We start from the raw sequence: 20,607 nt of genomic DNA on the forward strand, positions 1-20,607 counted from the left end.
TAAAAATTTTTTCTACAACTACTACTATGATTTTTCAAATTAATTTGCCCGTTTTCATAAGAAATCGTTGAAAAGGTGGAGTAATTAGAAATTTTCCTACCGATATGACAGCTCTTGCTGAAAGTATCATCTCTAAACAAGCAGCGCCTCTACATTTCAGTTTTGCGACAATATGGCAATCTTCATCGGTATTCTGATCTCTATACCTGACTATTTTAGTTTGCATGAATTGTTTTTATTTCAGTAGGCGACACACCGAAAATTTTTCACGGTGCTTGATCCATTTCCTAGGTTAGAATAATGAACTCAATAAATTGAAGTGCAATTTTTATCAATCTTCAGTTTGAAAGAAGGTATATTTATTAACCTTTTCTGATCAAGAGTTCCCCAAAACTGACCATTTTGATGACCGAAGTTGATTGATCGATGAATTATATTTAATACTGGCGTTTCCATATTTTACTAATTTCCTGGTCCCACGAACGCCACTAGTAGTGAAACACAACGTTAGATCGTACATATGAGCAGCGCCTCTGCATTTCATTCCAACGTCAGTGTGCCAATCAGCTCGAAACCGTTCGTCGTTTTGATTCAACGACCCGAGTCCCGAGCGTCAGTTTTTGTTTTGACATCGTAGCAAGTGGTCGTGAAGAGAAGATATGTGTTTGCGTTGCAATCGAAATTATAACGATTTTGTATTTTGAACCAGTAACAATCAACAAACTTGGAAAGAAAACAATAATGAATCAAGACTCGAACAATGCCTTTTTCTACTTGATAGTGCAATCAACTTGTCGTTGTGATTAGAATTTGATTTTTTGAGTGAAGTGATGCAACTCGTCGAGGTTATGTTGTCGCAAGTGACGTCATCGTCGTGAAAAATCATACGATACTTCGTTCTGTGCGCTGATTGGTGGAAATCATCGGTGATCTGATGGTGATTTGCGACTGTCGCACTCCGTGCTGTGTTTTGCTCTCATTTCACCATCGGCGGATGATTGACCGCCCTTCGAAGAATTGCTGGAAATAGCAGTTTCCAAGCGAAAAAAACTACTGACAAGTTTCTAGCTGAGAGTTAGTACAAATCTATCTTGATCAACAAACAAACAAACAAACAATGGATGGTCGAGACGGGTGGGGTAGTTTTCAGTCTGAAGACTCCCTGGGAATGGATATCGGAGAAAGTGTCTTGAAGGGGGACGAGCTGGATATCAATGATATTGCTGACATGTGTAAGTATTTACAGTTTGTGCCATTGGTAGTTTGTCGGTCCCAAGATTTGCTAGATTCCTTTTTTACAGACCAGCTGAACGAGGAAAGATTAATGAACATTATGGGTGAGGATTTCCTTAGCCAGTATAGCTGGCAGGATAATGTGATGGATCAATCGGACTCGGTTACCTCTCCTTTGTTGGGTTCCCTGAACAATTCTGGTACACCTTCATTGGATATAAAGCAGGAAGAATCTGAGATGTTACAAAACAGTTGTATTCAACAACAACAGCAACAGCAGCAACCACAACAACAGCAGTTTTATTGTAATCTCGTTTCCAGTGATCCGATGATATCGGTTAGTAGTCCAGGATCGAAGCAGAAGCTATCGCCGCTACAAATGAGCACTTCTCCGTCGGTCAAACAGGAATCGGTTTTAATTCATCAAGTACCAGTGACGGTAACTAGTGCTGTATCTGCGGCAACTGTTTCTCCGGCACCGATAATTTTAACACAAAACCGCGCTAACATTGCAGCCAACGCATCAACATTTGTGCTGCCAAATCCCGGAACCCGTAACGGTTACTCGTACGTCAAATCAATTGCTCCAGCTGTCAGTTCCCGCACGTCCTCTTCAAATGTCCCCGCAAATATTTTACCGGCGAACCTCCGTGTTAAGAATCTTTTAACAACGAAAACAACAACCGTAGCGGCACCCACAACAACAACAGCCGCTGCCATACCGGTGATGCAGCAGGTTATCACTTTCCAGAGTGGCGACAAGCAGGTTTTACTACAGGCGAATCCAACGACCGTCGTGACGGCTAACACACAGAATATTCACACCCTGGTAAATACCCCGAACGGTTCGATTTTTACGACCGGAATCCCGTTGGTACTGGATTCGTCCGAAAATCAAGGAAAGCTTCAAATCAATCGCCTCCCACAACCAGCCCATCAATCCGCTGCTTCGGCGGGTAGTCCGCAGCCAAAAGTAAAGGAGGTCAAACGATCCGCTCATAATGCTATCGAACGGCGCTACCGGACTTCCATCAATAGCTGCATTATCGAGTTGAAAAACATCGTCGTCGGTGTCGATGCCAAGCTCAACAAATCGGCCATCCTGCGAAAGGCTATCGACCACATTCGCCATCTGCAGAAGCAAAATAACAATCTCAAACAGGAGAACATGTACCTGAAGATGAAAATGACAAACCGGAAGCAGTCGTTGAAAGAACTGCTGGTTTCGAATGCTTCCGATGAAATGGTACCGGTTCAAGGTCCGATAACTCCACCCCGCAGTGACGAATCAAATCCATCCTCATCTCCGTCACACAATTCGGACAATTCAATGCCACCGTCTCCCTTTGGGACAAACTCATCGACTGGCATGGAGGAATCCCTAGCCGAGGAAGATCTTATGTCTAGCGTTCGTGGAATGTCGGCTCATTCCCGACTGACACTGTGCATGTTTATGCTTGCCGTTCTGGTGATTAACCCTTTCGGTAGCTTTCTTTCACGTCACACAGCCGATGAGGAAATCGATCCTGGCACTAGCCGTCGAATTTTGGCTGTAGATGAACCATTTTTCTCCTGGAACAGTTTATTGTCGTCGATTGTGATTCTCCTGGCTAACTTTATGCTGCTTGCTTTCGGTTTGATCAAAATGCTCGTGTATGGCGATCCGATTCTGCCGGCCCGGTCCAAAGCGTCCACCGAATACTGGAAACACAAGAAACAGTCGGATTTGGATTTCGATCGGGGAAACATTGTCGCATCGTTGCAGGAATCGAAACGTTGTCTAGCTATTTTTGGAGTGTCCATTCCGAACAATCGACTGGAAACCGTCACCACGACCTGCTGGCAGTTTGTACGGATGTTTCTGCATCGTATCTACATCGGAAGATGGCTGTCCCGTCGTACTGGTGGTCTTCTCAAACCGGAATCCCAACGCATCGATGCATTGAGCTCGGCCAAAGAACTTGCCCTACTGTTCCACCGGTTGAATCAGCTGTACCTGGTGTCCGATGAGCCGGAAGCGAACGGATTGATGATGTCACTGTATGCGGTCAATATGGCGGAGGCTGCTGCCAGCGTAACATCGCCCGAGGATATGATCGAAATCTACATAACCGCAGCTTTGCGTGTGAAGAAAAGCTACCCTCGGTACATGCACTACTTCTGCCGGTACTACCTGGCCAAAGCGAAGCAGGTTTGCAGCGAGTGTGACCACGTACCGGGCAAGTTTGGATGGGCGTTCACGTCCTACGGATTCCGTTTCCTGACCAACCACGCCGTTCGTTTCGAGGATCATCCCGATTCCTTGTTTGCCATGCTGGGAAATAAGGCCGACCCGCTGGAGTATATGATGAGGGTAAGTTAGTGGGGGGGGCTGGGCTTGTTTTGATTGTCCCTGCTTTACGTGTTTTTGATGTGGAACACATCTTTATTTTCTATATAGGGGTGCAAATCAGAAACTCAAGGAAAAATACACGTAGAAATGTGTTCAGGTTTTAAACACTTACAGCTCAGCCAATTTTGCATCAATTATTAATATTATTTCACCATTTGATTGGAAATATTTTCTAAGTTTCGATTTGATTGTACCAAGACACGTATTTTCAATGATGTATGATTGAAATTTTGATTAATAGCTACCAATGTCAGACTTTGTTTCCAAAATTCTCCGACATACCGGATTTCCCTGCCATAGTCGACAGTTTTGAAGGAGTAAGCGATATATCAAAGGGAAAGCATCGCTCTGATTGGTCAATCGATGCAAAAGCGAAGCTGTTGGAAGCACACGAATTTATAAATAGAAGCGAAATTATAATTAACGTTTCAGTCCTACGCGTAGCATGCTAGAGGTAGGTTGTTGCTAGACAGCAAGACAAAAAGTGCCATAAAACGATTTGAAGCTTTAATTGGTTTGCTTTGATCTTGTGTCATGCGAGTTTGAGAAAACTTGAATACAAGCTTGGCTCCGTTACGCTAGTATGAACGTTATAATAATTGCATATCTTTGGGCTATTAATGTAATATCGGTAATTTCGTCGGATACAAGACAAACACGAATCAAGGCAAACATAGTCTGGGTTCGCGTGTTCGATGTTTGTTCTTATAACACTTATAACACTTACTTCAGGAATCCACATATAAAACAGTATAGCTTCGGAAATCCTTGTAAAATAAACTTGTTCCACATCAATAGCTCGAACAACCGCATGGGGCTGATCCTTGTAGTTTTATTCTTCAGTGCTAATACTCATACTAAAGCGCTTTGAAAAGACGGGTTTCGGTTAATTGCATTTATCTCTGCAGGACTACCGTGAGAACCTATTGCAGAAGTCTATCCAGTGTCTGGTCGGTTCCGGTCAGATTAGTCGGAAGCATGCGAACTTGGCTTTTGCACAACAGTCGCAGACTGTTGCCACCGCCACCGGAAAGGAATCCACCAAGGACGACCAGTCGGACAATGGAAAAACGTCCACACCGGCTTGCTATCCCTATTCGGGTTGCCAGATCAGTAACGTGTTGCACTTTACGCAGCTGCTGCTGGACAGTTTGAGTGTGGAGAAACACCCGGTAACCTTTGACCGGTGCATCATCAGTGGAAATTGCTGTCAGGATCGGTTGGCCCACTGGTGGTCCAGTTTACTCAGTATTGCCGCCTATTGGCTGCTGGGCGAGGAAGGTGAAACGGAACGGTTGTACTCTCACATCGAAAATCTTCCACCGGAGTTGGCCAAGGGAGAGGACACCCTACCGAAGGCTCTGTTTGCAGCTTTCCAAGCTAAACGGGCGCTTCTGTAAGCGAACACAATCGTAAACAGTTTAAAAAAAATTGAATTATCAAATTCCCAATACTTTCAGAAACAAACCGCACTACGACTCAGTAGCAGTTTTCCAGAGTTGCAACGCCGGAAGTCAGTTTTTGGAGGACAGTTTGACTACCAACATTGGTAAGAGTCCGATGAGATTGAAAATGGTAAGTATGTTTCAAGGTAGCACTATCGAACCCTTGCTATTCGATTTGTTCATCATTGAACAGTTTCTCATGAAGTTACTAATGCTTGCCACGTGGGTGCATTGTAGTTGCATTGCACTTTTGCGTATGAAAAATGGGTGCAGTACTTCTGCAATGCAAACCGTGTGGCAAGCGTTTCCGTCGAAATGATCTCCAAAATGAAAAAAACCGATCCTTTCCGCTTGTTTTTCCACTCTTTCAAATGATGAAATCGCAATCTCATTTCAGTTGGCTCAACTGCTCGCCTGCGATTGGTTGCTGGAAGCGCGTACCTCGTTGTGGGAATCGGACAATGAAAAGTTCCAAAGCCAATGCGGAAACTACGTTCCGGTGTCGGGTGTCGTACTTGCAAAGTTTCAGAACGATCTTAATTCGTTGCGTATCGTGACTAACGAGATTCCGGTTTGTACAGCACCGCTTTTCTTGCATTGCGTTGCGTTAACGATTTTTTTACTCTCTCTAGAATGCTCAGTCGCGTCTGTTTTTGTACGAAGCTGTCTGCCGATTGATGGCTGGCGCAGCGCCGGGTCCAACACAGCAACTGCTGGGACACAGTTTGCGACCTCGCTACTCCCGTGCTTCGATCATCTGTAGCGGCAAGGACCGGAACGCTCAGCTAGAGGGAGGACGCGAACGTGCAGCCGCCCTGTACGTTGCCTGTAAGCATCTTCCGGCACCTTGCCTATCATCGCCGGGCGAACGGGTCAGTATGCTGCATGAGGCGGCCAAAACATTGGAAAAAATTGGCGACAAAAAGCGTTTGCTGGAGTGCTACCAGCTGATGCGCTCTCTGGGCAGTGGAACCGTCACGAACTAAAATCAAGCTTTTTAAACAATGTTGCGGATTTGATATTGTTCTATTTTTATTGCTTATTTATTTAGTTTTGCCTAATTTTTAAGATACTTCAAAGAACAATTTTAGTGCTTGGAGTGCTGATAAGCAGTTTATAATTAAAGTCTTAAGCATTTACGATGTAAATTAGGATAAGATTCACCTGTTGTATACCTTATTGATTACAATACATGTGTCCCAGCAATGCAGAAAAAAAAATGTTGATATTTTGAGAAATATTATAATCCATTACCATCGATGCGCGAAACTACGAACCCTTTTTTCGTTTCCAGTCGATCCTCCAATTTGCACTTCTACTTATAAAGTTTAAAATGTGGCGTAAATGCGGGCATTGACGATTTTATCGGTTAGTATGTTCACGGAATTCCAGATGTGTAAAATCTATCGGAAACTATGATTGTATCCAACGAAGCAAGTCGATCATATTTTGAAAGCTGGATGTGATTTGTTAAAAATGGAAGATCCCTACAGATATTGTACAGTGGAATATGGATATGACAACACTATACGAACCATATAAGTTTGAAGGGTTTCATACTTGACAGCTACGTCAGCGTCAGCACGTGCATCCGTCAATATTTGGCGCAGCAATCCTTACCACGAACGAGAACAAGCATCGACTGACAAGCCGCTGAGAAGGTAAAACGTTATTTCGGTAAACCTGATGTGCGGAGTGATTTCTTGCAACAGCGATCTACGGACAGGTTATATTAGTTCTTCGTTATTGGCAGGCGCGGCAACTATGGGGGGGCAAGGCACTTTTTGCCCCCCTCCCCCCAAAAGATTTATTGGAGGGGCCATGCCCCCCCAATATTTTGACAACTGGAACAAATATTAGAAAATTTGCTAGAGATATCTTATGATATAAAATTTTTTTCTGTTATCCCCGTGGTTGGTCTCCGTAATCCTTCATATTTCTTAACTAAATTACTAAAATTTTATAACTGATTTACTACAATGTGAAATTTGCTATACTTTACCACTTTCGAATATTGGTTATTACTGGAATAGTAGGGAAAATGTTCATGATTTTTACTTGGTTGCTTTTTATTTGCTCTAACCTCTCCGTTTCCGTTATAAAAATGCTTTAAATATTGCAAAGTTCAATGATCTGTAGTAATAATTTTTTGTGCCCCCCCAATATTTCATGGAACTTACCGCCCCTGGTTGTTGGTGTCGTAATCTCAACTTGCATCTTTCATCGATGTCCCTAACATAGGAAACATATGCTCATGGGTCTCATTTTTCGTAATTTAATATTATTAAATTCACCAACACCAAGATCATTAACATGATCAATTCTTCGGAGTGTTTTCGCATCAATAGTCGAATCGAATAGGGTTCAGTAGTCGGTGAAACGTTATGACCTGGCATTTTTTCAATGCTGACAATGAGCCAGTTTCTACGACACCAGGCGACGAATGTATCAAGAAGTTTTTGAAGCCGGATGCAGTCGTCGGTAGCGCGAACTACAAGGTATAATTTCAAACAATCGGCATGTACTAATCTGCAGCCATACCGAGCAGCTAAATAGCATCGTTGAAGAATAACTAGAACAAAACTGGATCCATATTGCCGCCATGAGCCACTCCTGATGAATTTGAACACGGAGATGACACACAGGAGCCAAGCTTATTTTGCACAACTATAAGTAAGAGCATAGCCAGTCAATAAACTTTTGTGTTGCGCCCAGCCTCCAAACTTGAAATACAAGTGGAAGTGAAATCTAATAGATTTGTGTTGATCGTACGACCTGGCATAAATGCATGCTGATCGATAGCGATGTAATTTTGAGTACGAAAAAGTACCTCGGTACTCATAGTTATTTCAAATACTTAGTTTAGATGTAGCAGATAAGTTTGTTAAGACTCGGTAATTCCATAAATCAATACGATCACCGCTGTTGTACATAGGAAACATGAAAGACTACTTCTAAGTCATCGGAAAAATGATTTGTTAAATATAGTGCACGATCGATTAAAGCAGCTTCTTCGCTGTAACAAACAATCATATCGTGAGTAATTAAAAATGTGTCAAAGTGTACTAAATTTTCAGGAACATCCACCACGACGATCTCCGCATCGATACCGGAGGATGTATTCCCAGTAAACACAACTCTGTGAGAAAGAGCAAAGAAGGAACTGATGAGAACTTGCGTTTCGAATTTACAAATGTTTGGGATTCCGACTAAGGTCTAAGATTTGAACCCGCATAACGGCTTTGTACAGCCCCGCGTTCAATGTACGATAGTTTTCACTGGAACTGTTAAACATTCGTTTTGTTTTAGAGCTATGCAAGCGACGATGTTTGCGCTGCCAAGTATTGCGGATCCGTGCTGTGCTCAAAGGAGGACTAGTTGGCTGTTCTACGAAAGGCAAATTTGATCTCAGCCACTGAATTATTGTGTTAAAGTTAAAGGAAGCCATATCATTTACTCTGCCAAGTTCTCCAGTTCAGGCGTTGAAGATGAATCCACAGCAGAAGGTTTCCAACATTTTTGGATTGATTTCTCCTCGAATTGACGAAAGAAGTTCAAGGGGATAGCTTGTAATGCAGGATTGAGGCTAACTTTGAAAGAGACAAAGGATTGTTTTTTTTCAAAGATATATGTATTAAGGCACAAAACATTAAGGTTTACGATGCCAAGGGCTTGTCTATGTGGGTCCTCAAGAAACACTCTTGAGTCTTCGATCCGGCGGGTTGCCCTCATCGATGGGAGTGGTTCTTCGTGGCGGTGGTGTTGAAATCTGACGTGGAAACGTTTCAAAAGTTGCCGCATCCTTCTGTGGGTCCGCGGGAAACACCCCCAGGCTACGAAGGCCCGGCGGGTGGCCCGCATGTTGGTCATCGAATGGAGCGGCTCTTCGTTGGTGATGATGGTGATGTTGCCGAGGAGAATGAAAGAAACACAGAGAAGTAAATGTTGTGGAAAACGGAGTGAAAAAGGGGGTATGGAAACGAAAAGACTAAGAACGACAGAGATCTAATTAGTTGACATCGAGGTGGTGAAGAGACATGGAAAGGGGAAGCGAAACATTAGTGACAGCAGAAAGATCTTGTTAGTTTCGATGAAGATGGTGGACAGTCGAGGGATGGGGAAAACCGGGCGGATGTTAATAACGAACCTGTAGGTGAAGTTTATTCTTAGCCTCAGTTGAAGTATCGTCAAGGAAAGGAGCAAATTCATGAGTAATGTAACAGATTACACTTGTACGTTAATGTGTTTAAGGTACTTATAAATGAGAAGCATATAAAGACTATCCGATACAAAGGTTATAAATATAATTATATATATATATATATATATATATATATTATATATATATATATATATATATATATATATATATATATATATATATATATATATATATATATATATATATATATATATATATATATATATATATATATATATATATATATATATATATATATATATATATATATATATATATATATATATATATATATATATATATATATATATATATATATATATATATATATATATATATAAATATATATATATATATATATATATATATATATATATATATATATATATATATATATATATATATATATATATATATATATATATATATATATATATATATATATATATATATATATATATATATATATATATATATATATATATATATATATATATATATATATATATATATATATATATATATATATATATATATATATATATATATATATATATATATATATATATATATATATATATATATATATATATATATATATATATATATATATATATATATATATATATATATATATATATATATATATATATATATATATATATATATATATATATATATATATATATATATATATATATATATATATATTTATACACTTTTGTGATTCTAATGCCCATTTAATAGTGAATTTTTAGTCATTTTAAAACTAATTACAGTTTTTAACGATTTATTAATTTTAGTTTGACGTAAAGCCGCCATGACTAGGTTCAGTTTTTGCAATGACTGAGCGGAAATATACGAGCTACCATTTCGCCACTCTGAAACTTGAAACAGACATAGTAGCAACGTACATCGAACATGGTCTACATCCTGGCCGTCACACGACCGATACCTTACATCCAAACATCTTATCTGTCCATCAAACACATGTATGTAGACATGTAGACCATGTTCGATGTACGTTGCTACTATGGAATGCATAAGAACGCAGGTTCGAGTCCTGTCTCTGAGCGTATCTTTTTCAAAAAATTCATCTTTTCTGTTAGTTTTTCTTTCACTTGGCTTCTCTAATATATAATTCCGCTCAGTCATTGCAAACACTAATTACAGTTACTTGATTAGACTGCATGAAGAAATCTCGAGCTTTTGAGTTCATTCCAGTCATTAGGGCCTGTGTAGACTTCTCTGCAACCGATTTAGCTACCTTTGCCCAAGATTTTCGAAATTGTTCTATAGTTGTAGCATGTTGTTTGTAATGAGAGAGTTGTCTCTTCACGAAAGCCCATACCGCTTGATAGCTCGCAACTCCGGTCATTCACCTCATTTGGTGTAACATGGACTCCCCTCGCTTTGTAACCATCGTTGGTGTAGTGACAATATGTTAAATTGGGCCAGAATAGCTAGTAACAATCGCTTCTTTAGTCATGGTATATTTCATTGTTTACCGTTCCCGTAATGATGAGTCTTTGGTCATAGCTGCATATTGCCTGCCAAACCAAATATTTTTTATTTAATTTATTTGACCTTTTATTCGTACTGAAATGCTTCTCTACGCCATTCCGTTTGATGGCATTATCAAAACCTGTTTTAATCCACCTAGTGGTGTAATGATGCCTTTCTCATATCAATCATACTATCATATATAATACTGTGGTATTCTTCAAAATCATTTTCTTCGATTCTTAAAAGAATAACCAAAATCGGTTTGTTTGACCGTCTACTGATAAAAACTATCAATTGGAAAACATTTGAGGTCGATTTAGAAAATTTTTCCTAATTTTCAGTGATGGTATACAATTTTTAACCCACTTTACCCTATATTTCCGGATCCGGAAGTCGGATCCGCATGAAATTCAGGAATTACGTATGGCACCACAGGACCTTTCATTTGAACCTAAGTTTGTGAAAATCGGTTCAGCCATCTCCGAAAAAAGTTAGTGCAAAAAACGTTACATACACACATACACACACACACACACACACACACACACACACACACACACACACACACACACACACACAAACATTTTGCGTACTCGACGAACTGAGTCGATTGGTATATGACACTCGGCCCTCCAGGCCTCGGTTCAAAAGTCGGTTTTCACAGTGATTGCATAACCTTTCTATATGAGAAAGGCAAAAAGACATTCCGGAAAGCTGTTCAAAGTCATAAAGCACATAAGTGTTATCTTCCATCACCACGCAGGAAAGCTTCATCAAATATTCGTGATAGAACTTGTGAGCTCGGATTTTAGCCGTCGCATTCTGTTTATCAGTACGGTTCGGTACAGTTTTCACCCTAAACGATTTCATACATTACCGGTGCTTGGAAGTAGGCATGAAAGCTGGAGACATTTTTATTACATATGATTCCTGAGATTCATTTTTGTTCCGCTCTCAGCTTTTCCTGGCTGTTGTAAAACGTGTATCGAAAGATTTAGGAAAGTTATGGACAGTGCTGGCAGGAAAACCAAGCATTTTTGCTAGTTTTCTTAGTGACCGATCTGGAATTTCATTGCTTAACGCAATCGCTCTTTTTTCGACGCCTTCTTCGATCTAAAAGCTTGTGGTACCGCGTAAAATTGATTTTACACAATGAACAGACATACGTTCATCAGTTTACGAAATATTTCACGCCTTGATGGAGTATTTCCAGAGATATATGCGTATTTGGGGGTGTCCAGATTTTGTCGCGATCAAGCCTTATGCCATACTGGAAATGTATATTTTTCCAAATCTCCATCTCTGACCGCAAAGACATCGGAATGAGGTTTTGAATAAAATACCAACAATTGAATGTATATAATTTTAATGGTCTAAATATGATTCTTATTGCATTTGCATAACAAATTCATTTCCCTAACCACATCGGTTCACTTCTTCGACGACAGCTGCCCGATCAGAGCTTCGACCTTGGCCGTCAGTGCCGAATCGTTGGAACAGTAGTCGTAAATTTTCAGCAAACTATCGATGTCCTTCTGTTCGTACGCAATCATAGCGGCCTGGACGTGCAATCCAGCTCGCAAATACCATTTGAACTTGTTCTCCTCACTGCACCGTGGCAGATACTTTTTCGCTTCATCCGGTCGGCTCTGACCGAGGCACACCTCAACGAACGGTTCGTAACCGATGGGACTTTTCTTTGCTTTGGCAAACTTCTCCAGTTCATCCCACTGGAACTGCTGGGCGAGAACCTGAATTCGAAGCCACCAGTAGCGCCGATCTGGCACCCGGAACTCACTCTTCAACCGTTCGGCGCCTTTGATGTCACCCAGGATCAGCAGTTGTCGAATCGTCGTGTGAAGTGGCTTTCCGTAAAGTCGTTTCTGATGTTTCTGATCGATATCCTAGAGGTAGAATGAGGGAACACAACTGATGAATTGATGACGCGTGAATTCAATTTTACCTACCTTCTGATGTTTCATAAGTTTCTTGGTCTCATCGCAAGCTTCCGTTTCCAAAGTTTTGCTAGCCTTCTTGTAGTTTCCACTGATATCCGGGATGGAAACCTCCACGTTATTGATCTCAATCGCCTCGCGTAAAGCTAGCTCCGCTTGTGACTGGAAGTCATCTTCCTGTGAGTAAATGTCCTTCAGTGTCGATAAACTGTTCGCTTGGCAGTACTTTTTGTACAGATTTTGAGCCAGTGGGAAGCGTCTGATGATCATCTGGAAGGTTGCTAGAGCCGTAGTACTTTTCATTTCCAGAATCACCATGTAGATCAGATCCGTATCGCCCGACTGGGTCGCAGCCACTAGGGCCTTTTCGTTGGCACCGAGCTTAAGCAGTAGCGGCACCCGAAGACCTTTTCTCGGTTCCAACTCCAGCAGTGTGATTGCCAGCTTTGTCTTCCCAACCTGTTGGGCTTTTTTGGCAACGTTGGCGAATGAAATTCGTTCGAGTGTTTGATGCGACAGAAATTTCTCCGAAATTTTGCGGGCAACCTCGTCTTCATCTGAAAAGGAATAATTCAATCGGTCTTTCGAAAGCTGATACTACTGGGTAATTACTTTTATCGTGTACAATTTTATGATACGCCCAGTGCTCTAAAATGCGAGACTCCGGCAATTTCAGGTGTTTCGCAATTTGAATTGCCAGCGCATAATGCTTACGGAAGATCAACCGATCCAGAATGACCAGTGGTTGAAGATAGTTGAATCTGGGAAGCAATCAAACCAATTATTTTTCAATAGTTGATACACAGATCTTACTGTCTGAGAGTCAGCGGCATTCCAACGTTGCGATCCCGGAGAGCATTCAGCACTCGCAAAATTCGACACATATCGATATAATTATCGGGACTGAAGCCGGGCAGGAAACCTTTTCCGAAGTAAGCCGCACGAATCAAGCTTTTCTGTGTGTGCGGATCAAACTCCTGACCGGCAGCTTCCACACACTCAGCGACTGCAGCCTTCAAGCGGTTCTGAATCAAGCACAGGTACTCGTCGGATTGATGACTCCGTTCTTGAAACTTCCGATGTGCCTCGAACAGGAAGCTCGCAGGTTCGGATATGTTGATTCCGAAGATGTTACTCGTACATCTAGGAACTCTCTGAATCAATTCGTGGTACGAGTTGGTAAGAATTCGAACCGAATCCATTTCCTGAATCAGTACGGTCGGGGAATCGTAGGTGTAGATGTTGGAATCGCCAGTCGTTCCCACAACCAGAACCATCGAAGGATAACTAACGACGACGGCTTGTCCGTCAGGGTCACAACACCACATAATTTGCTGTGGTCGTTCACTGCGTCCAGTAGAAAACTCACAGTACTTTGACTTTAAATCCGAAGACCCAAGCCAAAGCATGCCGGTATTGGTGTAGATCGCTAGATGGCGATGATTGAAGGAAACGGCTATTGCCACGATGCTAGAAAACTCAGCTTTCATAGTAATGATATGGGTCATGGGAGCACTATCTCCATGACGAGCCAACATTATTTCGGTGTCCCTAGCGAGCAGACAGCACGTATTACGTTCCTGCGACACCAATTCCCAACACGTTAGATCTCTGGGTATGGTCAATAATTCCGACAGTGGGCGAGATTTCGGATCTTTGATACTGTTTACGATGTAAATTTTATAACTAGCCGTAATCACCGCCACTCCCGTTCCCGAGCTTGAGGCAAAAATCTTCGCATCGATCACCTCAGTTACGTCTTTGCCCATGCTGAACTTGTGCTGAAAGTTACCGAACATGTCGTAGATCCACACGAACCCGTCATCCTGCACGCACAGGAATTCTTCCGCATCGGACCAACCCATACAGACCAGGTTACCGTTGTCCCACTGGAAAATGCGAGCGAACAAAGTCAAACTAAGTCATTGATTCAGGCTCGAATCGGGGACGTAACTTACGGTGATGGACGAGATCAGTTTTCCGGCGCAATTGAAAATGCGAACCATCGGTTTTGTCGTTCCTGTGCCGGTTAGTTTAATGAACTGCTTAAAGTCCTTAACCAGCGCGATGGGACCCCCATAGGAAGCCGCATGTACCGCCATCTGTTCCAGATTGATGCTGGCCGGCCAATCCATTGTGTACAGGTCGATTTTCCTGGGAGCGAGAAATTATCTAAATGATCAAAGGGATCAAGAAATATATTTCCCAATCAACCCGTGGAATCGAGGTGGGTCTCATTGTAACAAAAATTGATTTCAAGAAAAAGTTTTTCCGCAATCTTTGAACTACATTTTACTACAGGAGAATGATTCCCTTAAAAAACTTTTGCTGTTCTATTACTAATCACTCAGAACAATATTTTAGTTCCTACCTGTACGAGTTACCATGACCCAGCGTGTACCAATCACCGGTGTTACATAGCAGAGACATTTTACCAGCAACGGTTTCACTGTTGAACCTATGCCAGAAATTGTAAGAAACCGTGAAAAATCGTATTATAGAAATTGAAATTATCGGTCGATGCAAGACCTGTAAAAACAAAACAACAGACTGTCCAAATGTAGTTGTTCAGAGTTGCCAGGATGGTAAAAGTAAAAGTTTGCGGTTATACACTGAGAAAAAACATTATAGCATCCGTCATCTGTATTTCTCGGTTAATTTTTCAATAGGGCGTATACGACGACACGACCTGCCACTCGTCTATCTAAACTGTATCGTAAATTTAACTACCCCTCAGTAACTGGTAATGTCAAAACGAAATTGATTGAAAAATTATTGAAACTGGCAATAAAAATCGAAAACTGTTGATTTTTAATAACAATTACCAGAACCATGGCTACGTATGTTGTTTATTTGAAATATGCTATATAAATAATCTCAAAACGAATTTTGAGGTTTCTGCGAGCCGGAAGAAATACGGACGGTTGGTTACATTATCCCTAGGATCTGCTTGGCACTTGGCTTCATTTAGCACCCCCCAAAAAGCAGAAACTGTAGAGCATAGAGCAACTGTTCGACAAGATGTACATAGTGCTTAGTCTTATCTCGTTTGCCGAGAAAACCAAAAAAAAACTATATGCGGAAATGCCTCACTCGAAATGTCGTGATCGATCACGAGTCACGCCAGCTGATTATCGAGTAGAACGGGCAAATGAAGCAGATTTTGTGCGTTAACGTAGTCAAACTGGGAACATTAGCTGAGGTTTTGCTCGTGAAGGAAACTTTTAAGTACGGCATGTACTTAGTAGTCTAAATGATCGGGCATCCTACGTACGATGATACAAAACATGGAAATGGATGAGTAATTGAAATAAAAGACAGCAAACAAAAGAAATTGTTACTTATTGTTAAGGCCATTTAATGAAAAAATCAACAAGAATTATAAACTAGATTGTTTGACAACTTGAAACAAATTGAGCTACTACCTACTTTTTCATTGTTTGATTCTTGTAACCGTATCCTACATCGTAATCGTCAGAACATTTCAAAACTCACGATAAATGCATTATTTTTAATGCTTGACCATGAATTGTGTTTCTTACGAAACCATTTGCAACTCCCGTCTTTGAGACGCCTGAAACTAGAACATGTTGACTGGTTACCATTTGAATTGCATAAACTGGAAAGTTAAGCTATATTTTAACGAAATCTGTGAAAAATGCTTTCTCGTATTTTTTGCGTTTAGAAATTGTTTGTTTATTTACTCTGGGGATCCTTGGTAACTAGATCCTGGAAAACTTAAACAGTGTTGCTCGAGAAAATTATTTTCATCATTATCAAGGGGTCGCTATATTTGCGGTAACTGGCGGTGAATCGTTAACGGACAATTTCCTTGTCAGTTTTTCTTCGGAGTGCCTGGTCGTGTCGTCGGCGTATAGGCAAGTGACATTCTCTCTTTTTTTACTTTCTCTTCTATTAATTACCAAGCGATTTCCACGTTTATCACTAAACTTTTTGCATGAAATGATACCCGAAACTTCTGACTTTCAAACAGAATAGTGATATCAAAGAAAATCTTTTTAATCACATAACAATAATCGAAAGAGAGAGTGATTAAAGAGAAACTGTCACTTGCTTATACGTCCTAATGAAAAATCAACCGAGATTTCTTATAGTCATTAAATAAACTCAATCATGAAATTTCATAATGGTATCTTATGAAAAAGATATGAAACTCCTTAAACATAAATCGGTTAAATTCATAAGGCAAATCAATGAAAAGCTTGCCGATTCCTTGTGGCTAAAAACATAATTCAAAATAATGAATATTGCTAGTTTTTTTATGTGAGTGAAAAAGTTATTGATAGCATAAGAATATGTTCATCTTTATAATGTTATGTTATCTATAGAACTATAAATGAGTAGACAACTGTTGAGCTTGAAAACTTTATTTATGTCCAAAAATTCTCTTTTCAAAGTGGTTAGTTGAGTGAATCAATTCACTTTTAAAGAAATCAAATTTCATTTTGGGGGAGGGGAAATCAATCAAATATTTTTGCTCAATAAAAAGTATTATCCGAACAAAATTTTGTAATACATTCGTGGAAAACTATTGATAAATAAGTCAGTGAAGAAGTATTTTCTTAGAAATCGTGATTTATTTTTTAAATTTTTGTTGGTTTCGTGAAAAATGTTAGTTTTATCTAAAAACTTAAAACTACGATTTTTCACGAAAAAATCCATCATTCTGTAGCTGTAAAACCTGTAAAATAACAATAAAAATAAAAAGGAAAACGTTTGGGTTTGGTTAAAAAACCAGAAGAAAAAGTGTGCAGAATTCGAAAAAAGGAGTTGTTTTCAAATGATAGGGACTTTTAAAACTTGCTTTCGAAAAAATGTTTGTCTACAAAATCGGAAAACCTATTCATTTTTATTTTGAGCGCGTAGAGTATAACATTTCTTTTCTCTTTGTATTTTATTATTATAAAACATTCCATTGATTATTTGACAAAACATTCTTGAAATGTTTTACTACAAGAAAATACAAAGAAAAAATAAATGATTTTTCAAAAGTGTTAGATCCTACCAGCAACCTAATTTATTTTGTGACTTATAGCACAGAGAACAGATATCCATGTAGAGATTTCAATGTGTGTAAGAAACTGTTGTTTGGCAAAGTGATCACCAAGTAGCAATTCGCCTATAGAGGCGCTTTGAGCAATACAGCAATCGTTCATAGGCTCTTGGTGATTTAACGTGTATGCTGCGAACAGCATTAAAACAAGTTTGTGCTAGCTTGGATGTCAAATCTCTGTACTTATAGGTAATAACTTGAAATGTTCATGTGTTTCCTAGTGGTCCAAAAACCAGAGATCAGCGGAGAGAAAAATCGTAGATCCGGCAACGTGATATACATAACAAAAATTCTATTTGTGTGTGAGTGACTTTTTCAATGTGCGAGTGTGTTTGCTTGTGAACTATCACACTTGTAGTAAAAAAAGAAGTGTATCCAAATGTTTTTTTCTCTAAATTCGGTGAAATAAAAGCATACAGCATTTGTGCATTTCACTTTTCGTTCAAATATCATATAATCACTATTTGGTATCAATACTCCCCACTGATGGTGAACCACGAGCAACAAGGCAATTGTAAATATGCAGATTGGAACCGCTTTTGACATTTCAATTGGAATCATAACACTGTCTCCGCTGAACTCTAGTTATAGGATCACTAGTATTTGCTATGTTGGTTCGTTCTTCACCCAAGCAACCAGAAGTTCCACAATTACTTAAAAAGTCCACTTTCTTGCTGCTTAAAAGTACACGCGGAACTTTTGAGAACTTGAAAGTACAGATCAAGTTCCGCGTGAACTTTCTAGCTGCTTAAGAAAACACGTGGCAATTTTTGACAGTTCGAAGTACAGAACAAGTTTCGCGTGAACTTTCTCGCTGCATAGAAGCTGAACAATGTATTCTAGAAGCAGCTTAGAAGTTCGTTCCGCTGCGTCGCGCGAACTTTCAAATGTGCATAATTACTTAAAAAATGGGCTGCTTAGAATTCTATTGATTACCTTTGAGAGCTGCTTAAGCCAAATCAGTCCCTTTTATCCGAACTTTTGGTTAGTTGGGCATGTTTATGCCGTTTTCGCTTGATGTCAAACCTAACCCAGTTTCCACCGTAACTGTTGTCAAACCGTTGGTTTGAAGCTAGTTTCGAACCTAGTACCCACGTTGTGGAACTGAAAATCGAGTCAGTTTCGAGCCTGGTTTTTATATCAGGTCTGCCTAAACCCCCGTTAGTTTCAGTTTTCTCAAACGAAAACGACATTGCAGTCGCGGTAAACAGTAATAAGAAAAGAAAATAACATACCGCAGTAGGCATTGTGAAAACTGTGAAAGAACAACTCGCACTGAACGCAAATTTCAAATGCTGTTGGTGTGATTATGGCGTTTCTTTAGCGATTTATTAATTTTTAGTTTGACGTAAAGCCGCCATGACTACGTTCAGTTTTTGCAATGACTGAGCGGAAATATATATTGGAGAAGCCAAGTGAAAGAAAAACTAACAGAAAAGATGAATTTTTGGAAAAAGATACGCTCAGAGACAGGACTCGAACCTGCGTTCTTATGCATTCCGTGCATACGCGCTACCATTTCGCCACTCTGATCTTGTTTTAGCCACTGCAAAACTCGAAACAGACACAGTAGCAACGTACATCGAACATGGTCTACATCCTGGCCGTCTCACCCGACCGATATCTCACATCCAAACATCTTCTCTGTTCATCAAACACTAGTCCTCTCGCTTTATACCTATTTCTCCGATCAAGCATTGAGTAGGAGAGTGTATTTATAATCGCTTGTCACCTTCTTAATGGTGCCAGTCGCTGGCTGGACATCGTCAGTGACAGACCCCTATGAAGGTTGTATTGATTGTCTGCCCTTTCCTACCAGAAGCAGATTGTTACGGAAAATCGAACCGCAATTGTTTTTAACGATTTATTAATTTTTAGTTTGACGTAAAGCCGCCATGACGATGTCCAGCCAGCGACTGGCACCATTAAGAAGGTGACAAGCGATTATAAATACACTCTCCTACTCAATGCTTGATCGGAGAAATAGGTATAAAGCGAGAGGACTAGTGTTTGATGAACAGAGAAGATGTTTGGATGTGAGATATCGGTCGGGTGAGACGGCCAGGATGTAGACCATGTTCGATGTACGTTGCTACTGTGTCTGTTTCGAGTTTTGCAGTGGCTAAAACAAGATCAGAGTGGCGAAATGGTAGCGCGTATGCACGGAATGCATAAGAACGCAGGTTCGAGTCCTGTCTCTGAGCGTATCTTTTTCCAAAAATTCATCTTTTCTGTTAGTTTTTCTTTCACTTGGCTTCTCCAATATATGGGTTTCTTTAGCGTTTCAGCTGCTTTGGTTCCAAAAGAGTCCCATATTTTTCAAGATTGATTGTTATGTAGAAACGAACAAGGAATCGAATTTTTTTATTTAGTATAAAAATTGAGGAAAACAGAAAGTTGATTTTGTGGAAAAAAAGTAGCATTTAATAAGCATGCATGGATGAGATGTCGTCACTCTCGTTTTAGGCACTCTACTAACAACTAGTAATTTTACTAACTGCACCGTATTAATACAAAAAATTCAACTTAGTCTTAAAACAAATTAATGTGGAAAGAAAAAAGTAAAAATAGGTATAAATGTTTAATTTATATTATAATGATTGACTATCACTATGAGGTGCTGTTTGAACAAGCTACACTATGGCTTTATGGAACAGTTCATGGTTGGCCTACAAACTTATTAAGCGCCCAAGAATAGAATACGAATTGGTTGAAGCATGAATACGCCCTAGACCTCTAGACACGCAACTGACTTACACATAATACAAAATACAAATATTGTTGTTTCAACATGTCAATTT

General features: G+C 39.9%; 2 protein-coding genes across 2 annotated transcripts; one reads left to right on the forward strand and one right to left on the reverse strand.

Moving 5' to 3' along the window:
* The first annotated feature begins 635 nt into the window (after positions 1–635).
* On the forward strand, positions 636–6,290 carry LOC131426557 (sterol regulatory element-binding protein 1). Its single transcript, XM_058589392.1, has 6 exons — positions 636–1,232; positions 1,302–3,586; positions 4,534–5,021; positions 5,086–5,200; positions 5,468–5,641; positions 5,703–6,290. Exons 1-6 carry the CDS (start codon positions 1,118–1,120, stop codon positions 6,054–6,056), a joined length of 3,531 nt encoding a protein of 1,176 aa, XP_058445375.1. The 5' UTR covers positions 636–1,117; the 3' UTR covers positions 6,057–6,290.
* Positions 6,291–12,126: 5,836 nt separating this feature from the next.
* LOC131426558 (vacuolar protein sorting-associated protein 16 homolog) lies at positions 12,127–15,287 on the reverse strand. The gene is made up of 6 exons (XM_058589393.1): positions 15,104–15,287; positions 14,691–14,886; positions 13,546–14,621; positions 13,345–13,493; positions 12,745–13,289; positions 12,127–12,681 (listed from the first exon to the last, which is right to left on the reverse strand). Exons 1-6 carry the CDS (start codon positions 15,160–15,162, stop codon positions 12,208–12,210), a joined length of 2,499 nt encoding a protein of 832 aa, XP_058445376.1. The 5' UTR covers positions 15,163–15,287; the 3' UTR covers positions 12,127–12,207.
* Positions 15,288–20,607: the final 5,320 nt, after the last annotated feature.

Source organism: Malaya genurostris, chromosome 1, assembly GCF_030247185.1.
Source record: "Malaya genurostris strain Urasoe2022 chromosome 1, Malgen_1.1, whole genome shotgun sequence".
In the NCBI taxonomy this organism is placed as follows: domain Eukaryota; kingdom Metazoa; phylum Arthropoda; class Insecta; order Diptera; family Culicidae; genus Malaya; species Malaya genurostris.

What these genes read in the sequence shown, in the direction of transcription:
- LOC131426557 (XM_058589392.1), top strand. Translation starts at nt 1,118, where the DNA reads ATGGATGGTCGAGACGGGTGGGGTAGTTTTCAGTCTGAAGACTCCCTG. An exon ending in CAATGATATTGCTGACATGT is followed by an intron (nt 1,233 to 1,301) that starts GTAAGTATTTAC and finishes CCTTTTTTACAG; the next exon opens with ACCAGCTGAACGAGGAAAGA. An exon ending in GTCCGATGAGATTGAAAATG is followed by an intron (nt 5,201 to 5,467) that starts GTAAGTATGTTT and finishes ATCTCATTTCAG; the next exon opens with TTGGCTCAACTGCTCGCCTG.
- LOC131426558 (XM_058589393.1), bottom strand. Translation starts at nt 15,162, where the DNA reads ATGTCTCTGCTATGTAACACCGGTGATTGGTACACGCTGGGTCATGGT. An exon ending in GGTCATGGTAACTCGTACAG is followed by an intron (nt 14,887 to 15,103) that starts GTAGGAACTAAA and finishes TCTCGCTCCCAG; the next exon opens with GAAAATCGACCTGTACACAA. An exon ending in AACTTATGAAACATCAGAAG is followed by an intron (nt 12,682 to 12,744) that starts GTAGGTAAAATT and finishes TTCTACCTCTAG; the next exon opens with GATATCGATCAGAAACATCA.